At 30.8% G+C, this 9,117-nt stretch overlaps 1 protein-coding gene across 2 annotated transcripts in view; it reads right to left on the bottom strand.

Moving 5' to 3' along the window:
* ccny (cyclin Y) overlaps positions 1-6,438 on the bottom strand; it is a 56,652-nt gene extending 50,214 nt beyond the window's left edge. For both annotated transcript variants that reach the window (XM_056451026.1, XM_056451025.1), the window contains exon 1: positions 6,285-6,438. In XM_056451026.1, coding sequence (XP_056307001.1) covers positions 6,285-6,438 — 154 coding nt within the window. The remainder of the gene's footprint in view (positions 1-6,284) is intronic.
* Positions 6,439-9,117: the final 2,679 nt, after the last annotated feature.

Below are 9,117 nucleotides of genomic sequence, written 5' to 3' on the forward strand. Positions count from 1 at the left end.
AACAACCTTTTTAAAAAGTATAGTAATATCTATAATATCTTTAATTTAAGATATATATTAAAATATGTAAAGTAATATATTATCAAATGTTTGTGTGTGTGTGTATATATATATATATATATATATATATATATATATATATATATATATATATATATATATATATATATATATATAAAGGGATGCAACGATTAACCGATTTCACTTATAGCTGCACTTTAATCTGGGATTCAGACAGAGTTTCAGCAGTCTTTGACTACATTTGTTCTCTTTAAAAGGGAAATACTTAGCTAATAGCTTAGACTTACATTAGACAAATACTATTTTTTATTCAAATTTTTTTTATTTATCTATTCATTGTTCTATCATTTATTTTCAGTGTAAAATGATTCTTTGTTTAAATGGCAAAAACCTTTTTACTTACTTTTAAGTCCAAAGAGAAATGGACTACAGTTTGTTTGTATTTTTATTTTGTACTGTATTTGGTTACTAAGCAGCTATATATATATATATATATATATATATATATATATATATATATATATATATATATATATATATATATATATATATATATATATGTATATATATATGTATATATATATATGTATATATATATATGTATATATATATATATATATAGTTTAAAGTAAATCGATGTTTTCAACTTCAAGGCAATATATTAAATCATATTGCAAAAAAAACGGCAGTTTGCAACATCAAGTAGCAAAATTTGCTGTTTTGTGATGTGTGTGTGTGTGTGTGTATGTGTGTGTGTGCGTGCGTGCATGCGTGCGTGCGTGTGTGTGTGTGTGTGTGTTTTAAAATAAGCTTATCCTGCTCACAAAGGCTGCATTTATTTAATCAAAAATACAGTACAAATTGTACAATTGTGAAATGTTATTGCACTACACTATAACATAACTGTTCAAAAGTAGTTTATCATTTAATCATGTATTCCAGTAATTTTAAAGATAAATTTTCGGCTTCATTACTCCAGTCTTCAGAGTCACATGATGCTGCAGAAATCACTCTAATATTGATTAATATTGTTATTATTATTATTTTTATTTATGGTAATACTAGTAAAGCAATAATTACTGGACTAATAATATGAAAATACATACAATAAATAATACATTTTTTAAATTAAATAAGTATTTAATATATATATATATATAATTATTTTACCAGCACAAAACAGCTAATTGTGGTACTTGATGTTGCAAACTTCAATTTTTTGCAGTATGATTTTAATATATTGCCTTGAACTTGAAAACATTGATTTACTTCAAACTGAAAAAAATACAGTGGATAGTCATTTCAGGGTTTTGAATAATTACTATTCCACTTTTTATTATAATGAAATCCTATTAACACAATTATTATTTGCAGCATGTCTTGTGCGCTAAAATTGATTTTATTTTTATATATTTTTAAACAACAGAGGAACAAGTAAAGGTATTTTTTGTGTGTAAAATTCAACATTATGCCAAAAAAACTACTTGCACTGAATCCCGATACTTCTTTAAAGGATTGAAACTTTAACTCATTGTTTTATTCTGCAATTACAATAATGCAAAGCGGCTTTTCATGAATGAAAGAATGAAAACTAGCACTCCGACAGTGATTTATTCAGTGGGATAAAGCTGATTCACACAGCAGCTGCGTGAATCACAATGGCTAGTGTTAATCACAGGAGACTGGCACAGACTGACCCCCGAACAGGAGACTATCTTTACCAAACACACTCTTATCATTTCACAGCACAGTCTGTCATGGCTGCTCGAGATATGAGAAAATATGGGATTTCCTCAAAGCGCAGTCTCACAATAGAAGTATTAATATTCAGATGTATTTAGAGATTGGGTGACTTCTTTAAATGCACATAAAATTGCCAGTCAGTCATTCTCAGAAGACTTTATGTGTATATGGCTAAGTTAAGAGACCACTTATAAATTCTAGATTTATGTGCTGTATATGCATGGGTTTGTGCAAAAGGTTAATACTTGTATAATATTAATAAAATATGCATAATATTTTTTCCAAATTTTTAATTTAAAAAATGTCATTTGGAAAAAAAGATACCAAATGTTTTTATTTACAACAGATTTTCCAATGTTTTTGTCTTTCATTATTTAGAGATGCCATCACCAGTTTACAGAATTAAAAATATGCTTCACTCAAACACATAAATAGAAATTGTAAATCCAGACATGCACACACACACACACACACACACACAAATTATAAATAAATAAATAAATAAAAATGGAGTTAAAAAACCTGAAAAAATAACTTATTTTACATATCTTAATATATGTTGCAAATTAAAAGTATTATACATCTTATATTTACACTTCCTAAAAGCATATTTTACTGCTAAACAACTTAATCTACTAAAGGAACCGAAACAAACTATCCAAATCAAAATGAAAAGACTTCTCACAGCCACAATAACATGATGATGATACAGTGATTTACACCATCCGGATAGACATGATCTTGTAAGTGAATGTAACTGGTCCTGGATCAGCTATACCTCTTCTACAGTATATCAGTTCTGCCTGCTGTCACACAACACTCTCATCAGCCTCCATCTCCTTTTAGATGTTAAATTGCATTTGATCATGTCTGGAGCCACTCTCCACTTCAACATATGCTCAGCGTACTACCTGCATTCACTGCACTCAGATCAGATCAGATCTACTGCCAGATCCAGCAAATGACCAGCCATTGACAACATCAACTGATGTAGACACCAAAAAAATCATCAAAATTTACCAGTTTACATAGTTATATTGCACATTCTTTGTAGAAGTCTTGTTGGAACATATAGTTTTATAAATATTCTCATTTCCAAGAATTAATATCAATTTGTTTGATAAATCGTTTTTTTTTCGTCTGTTTCATGGATGCTTGAATAAAAGTTATATTATTACATTTGATATTCAATTACTGTATACTTGAATACAGTTCAAATCCATGGAAAACAATAAAACACTTTATTAAAGAAATACATCTAAAATATCTTTTGATTTATAGCTGTATTAAATTTATCTATACCTGTAGATTGTTTATATTCCATGCACTCCTATACTGAATCATCCCAATCAATCTAAAATGATCAAGTCTTTTTCAAATAGTTATTCAACTCATCTAGGTAAAATTGTATTAATATTGCAATATATATCACAGAATTAAAAAAATCGCAATGTTATATTTTTCCAATATCGTGCAGCCCTAATATATATATGGTATTTATGGAGGAATATATGATATTTTTCATGGGTAAAATCCAGATATAGTCTGAAGTAATTATGCTACTTATGTAGTACACGGTTGATAGCAAAATTATTAGCCATTCTGTGATTTTTATTATTATTATTATTATTATTATTATTATTTGGGTTTTTTTTTTTTGGTTTTTTTATTTGTTTGTTATCATATCAAAGTAAAGTTGTTAACAAAGCATTTTTAATTTTTCTAGAAAAAGGCTTATTTCTTTTAGTATGACTGGAATATGCAGTTTTTTAAATTTCATATATTATTTTGCATATGGCAGTTTTGTTTAGTTAAGTTAGTTAGTTGTTTAAGTAGCCTGCTTTATATATATATAAAGCTATATATATATAAATATATATATATATATATATATATATATATATATATATATATATATATATATATATATATATATATATATATTTATATATATATATATATATATATTTATATATATATATATATATATATATATTTATATATTTATATATATATATATATATATATATATATATATATATATATTATTTATATATATATATATATATATATATTCTTTATACATTTATATATATATATTCTTTATACATTTATATATATATTCTTTATACATTTATAAACATATTTAAAACTATTGAGTAATTCCATGCAAATGTCGGCCTTGCCATGAAAAAATGTAGTTTTCGCCACTGTTTCCGTGTTGTTATTTTTTTTGTGTCGGCTCGTATTTTACAATGCTGTAAAAATACTCAAAAATGTCTCTTTCAATGTTTTCAAATGATTCAATTTGATTTACAAAAGACACACAAGTGGCAATTTCAAATCCATCATATCCACAACAAAGCTTTTACTTTATAAATGCTAAAATGAAAAAGAAAAAAAAAACAAAAAACTTTTTGTTCTATAGAGAGCCAACTCTTAAGCTGCGGTCACACTAGAGTTTGTGCGGGCGAAACTGTCGTACGGCGCTGCGAAAAGGGGCGGGATTAAACAAGACTTTAAAAAAAGCAAGCGATTGGTCCATATTTTAAATTTCTGTACAGAGAGGTCATGTTTTGATCCTCGATTGGTCTCACGCAGTCAAGTGATGCAATTTTGCAGGTCAGAGTTCACCAAGCTTGAACTTTCCAATGCAGCGATCTTCGAAACCTGACGTACAACCTTGTGTTTTCGTTCTGACACATTTGCGTGCGTATGAATGGAAGTCTATGGGGAGAAAAGTCCAGTGTGACCGCAGCTTCATCCTTAAGATTAACATTGTTTCTTTTGGGTTGTGTAGTTTAATTCATAGAATTTCTACAAAGTATGTTGTGTACTGTAAACTCACAAACTTTTTTCGTCACATCCAATAATGCAAGCTTATTTTCCTCATTTAAAATATAAAAAAGTTTACAGATTGATAATTTTCTGCTGCCATAACTCTGTGGTTAGTTGTTTTGGAAGATATAAACAGATATTTCAATATAATGTTAACATATACTTTCTTTGTGAATTTATGTTTTGAGATTTTACTGCGAATGTCACTTCCATAACGCTGGAATTGTTCTATTGGGTTTAGCAATGTGTTGAAAAAATGAATAATATATAAATATAATATAATATAATAAATATAAAATATGAATAAATATATAAAGGTACTGAGATAAAAAAAAAGAATGTAAGAACTATGTAATTACAGTAAATAAGATGTTTACTGGATTACATTGAATTTCTCAAGCATTTAGTAATTATAATAATTACCAAGACAATTATGGTATTTTACAGAAGTAAAAATTGCAAATGCAGTATTTGCTAATAATTAGAAAGATGTGGTATTTTACTGAAGTAAAAAAGGTAAATATTATGTTTACTTAAATATGGTGACTAAGATCTTTCCTTACGTTTACAGGTTATTTGCTGATTTAAAAGTGAAAAGTATGATATTTACAAAGATAATTACAAACAATTATTTAATGAAGTAAAACAGGGTAAATGTATGTTTTACAGCAGACTGACAAGACTGTATGCGTACAATATTTAATTGCTAAATGCTAAAAAACAATACCATGTACAGTAAGAAGTAGAACAGCTGGTGAGGCATTTTTACAGAGTGGCAATACTGGCAGCTAAACAGACAGAATACACACAATGTGCGATTTCCTTACAAAAAAGTAAGGGTGTTAGCATGGTGGTACACAGGGGTAATAAATTACAACTGTACGATTATGATACTGAATGACTGGGGGAAACGCACAGCATGCTAAATACTTGGTATGTTACCAAAACACCATTTTACCATGAAAAGTTGTCTAACTAGCAGTGCACTTTATGAACAAAGAACCCCCATGAGGGAATTTTCTTCTCAAAGAACTTATTCTGCAGAAACTGGTGGATATAATGGGACTAGAGATGATATTTACATGGTACTTTTTCAAATATCACAGCATTAACCGGGTAAACTGTGCAAATAGCATGGTACTTTTAGAAGAGCTGAAGGGTGTTTTCTTTAGAGAGGTGTATTATACCACATTTAACAGACTGAAATACTGGCAACAGAAGTGCATACAATGTGTCATTTCCTCCAAAAAAAAGTAAGGGTGTTACCATGGTACAATGAAAATAATTATCTGCTGTATGAATATGACACTGAATAACCGTGAGAAACATATGGGATGCTATTTACAAGGGATGTTACGAAATACCATGATATTACCATGGTAAAGTACTCAACAGAGTTTTAGAACAGCCAAAGAGTTTACACGTATTAGTTTTCACAGGTATTCCGCAAACACTGGTGGATACGGTGATGCCAAACGCTTACGATATGTTTAAACCTGGTACTTGTCCAAATACCATGGCGTTACCATAGTAAACTTCCCAAAATAGAACGGAACTACTTTGAAAAACAAACCCCTCATGAGGTAATTTCTAGTCGATATACAGCTACTCTGCATACACAAGCTATTAATGCTCATAAATCGCTATTTCGCACGTTATTCGGGTATGTTTGAGAGACTCACCGTCTATGTTTTCTCTGTCGCTGATGTGCTGCAGGTTGCAGCCCGTGTCCTCGCGGCTCAGCTCCGGTTCGGGCCGGTACGGCTCCAGCCTCGAGTGCGCGTTCCTCCGGAGCTTCGGGCTGGACGACACGCAGCATGATGTGCTGTTCCCCATGAGTACACACGGTACCCGGTACGAGCAGATCAACAAACAGCTCCGATCGACGGAGCCCCGCCGCAGATGATGGGCGTAACAGCTGCGGATGACGGGATGAAACACGGGCTCTGCGATCACTCCCGCTCGTGGAAAGACATCAGCGGGTCACGACTGTCCTCAACGCATAATCCACGCGATGTTTATGTGTCGGTAGGTTTTTCCATTCCCTCGCGTCGCCGTTACATCGTATCGTTCAGCTGTCAGTGTAGCGCCGAGCCTACAATCACACAGACATACACATACACACTGTAAAAGAGAGAACACCGGAACAGCTTCCGGTTCAGCCACTGACGTCAAGCTGAGCGATACGTTTTAGCTTGCAAGTCTGATTCTCTTTTATTTTATTTTGTTTCCGATTTTTTGTGAGATGTATATGTTTGTACTATATTTGTACATATTACGTAATATTTGTTTTAAATGCGTGTGAGATTGCGATAGGCCTGCCTGTTGTTTTATTTTCTTTTGTTTGTTTGTTTGTTTGTTTGTTTGTTTGTTTGTTTGTTTGTTTGTTTGTTTGTTTGTTTGTTTGTTTGTGGAAAAAGTTTGGGGATGGCATTCATAAAGAGCGGGTAATTTAGTGTGAAGGATTTTGAATGGCCTGCACAGAGCCCTGTCCTCAACTTAACTGAACACCTTTGGGATGAATTTAAGTGAAGGCTGTGGCCTGTTCTCAGCTAAACAACAACAAAACTTCTCAAAGAATGGTCAAACATCCCCATAAACACACTCCTAAACCTTTTGGAAAATCTTCCCAGAAGAGTTGAAGCTGTTGGAGCTTCAAAGAGTGCGCCAACTCCATAATATACCCTAAGGATTAAGATTGGGATGTTATTAAAGTTCATGTGCATGTAATAAACTAAAGAAAACTTTAGTTAATTTAGTGTATTACATATCAATAAGGGACAAAAATGCCTGTAACAAAGATCAAAATAAACATTTTATTCTTCCAAAAAAAATAAATAGAAAGAATAAATCAATAAAAATAAACCTGAAATAGATGTTTATTTAATCAAATATATACGATTTTGGTTAGTTTAGCTATTTTTCTGTTTGTGTGAATTTAGTTGAACCCAGATTTTATTGTTCATATTATTCAGACTTACAGTATCAGATATAAAGAATTAGTAAGACATCAATTGAGACCTTGAGATGGAGAACCATATAAGTCCATATTGTCAAATTTTGAGTAAAAAGATTTATTTTACTTGTATGGGGAACATTATATTCTATATTTTTATTTTACTTGAAGACAGACAACAAAAGCTTCTCAATTCTTAGGAGAAAACATTTTTCAGTGTCAGTATTAAAAAATCAAGAGTTATTGTGATTTATATTTCTCAAATGTGGAACAACGGTATATGTCCAGTTAGTACATGTGTAATAACAATATAACGCCAATTCATCACATTACTTTAAACCACAAAAGATCTGATTGCTTTATCTTAGTTTTAATACAGTAACAGAAATGTCAGGTTAATATTAAGCATTTCCTTTATTTATTATTGAGCATTTCTATTTATTATTATTATTATTATTATTATTTATTATCATTATTATTATTCATTCATTCATTCATTCATTCATTTTCTTTTCAGCTTAGTCCCTTCATTAATCTGGGGTCATCACAGTGGAATGAACCGCCAACTTATCCAGCATATGTTTTACGCAGTGAATGCCCTTCCAGCTGCAACCCATCACTACGAAACATCCATACACACTCATTCACACACGCACATGGTCTGAAAAAGAGAAAATATCCAGTGAGCGGAAGCTCTGTGAGCGCAAATGCCTTGTTGATGCCAGAGGTCAGAGGAGATTTTCTTGGCACACTTTGGGCCCATTAGTACCAAATGAGCATCTTGTCAACACCACAGCCTTCCTGGCATTTCTGTTTGGAGTTTGCATGTTCTCAGGGTTTCCTCCAGGTGCTCCGGTTTCCCCCACAAGTCCAAAGACATGCGGTATAGGTGAATTGGGTAAGCTAAATTGCTCGTAGTGTATGTGTGTAAATGAGAGTGTATGGATGTTTCCCAGTGATGGGTTTCAGCTGGAAGGGCATCCGCTGTGTAAAACATAACAAAGGGACTAAGCCGAAAAGAAAATGAATGAATAAGTAAGTAAATAAATCTGATATTTCTGGCTTCACAATTAAAATATTTTGTATTTTTATTTATTTATTTATTTATTTTTAATTATTATCTGTACTTTGGGCAACATTTACAGTAATAAAAGGACAATCTGCTGAATCTTTCAGGATTGATAACTAAAGTATGATAAATACCTAATAAAAGATTGGCATATTAAATATGCTGTGTAATCTGTAAATCTGTAATGGAGCTTTATTGTCAAGTCAGCTATTAATGATTATTACAGTTTATTATGCTGTAAAAACAAGATTTACATCAGCATAATAAAAAATCAACAGAGAAGTCAGGCTTAAAATGATATAAAATTATAAATGAATATAGAATGAAGTAAATATACATAAAAATAGTTAGACTGTAGCTTAATGAAATAGATATTGCACAGAAACTGTTTTCTTTAAACAGTGTTATCTTAATAATCAAGATTTATATTTAAACGTTTATTATTTTTAAAACGTATATTAATCTTGATTATTGATTATATTTATCTCAT

Source organism: Danio aesculapii, chromosome 24, assembly GCF_903798145.1.
Source record: "Danio aesculapii chromosome 24, fDanAes4.1, whole genome shotgun sequence".
NCBI lineage: Eukaryota > Metazoa > Chordata > Actinopteri > Cypriniformes > Danionidae > Danio > Danio aesculapii.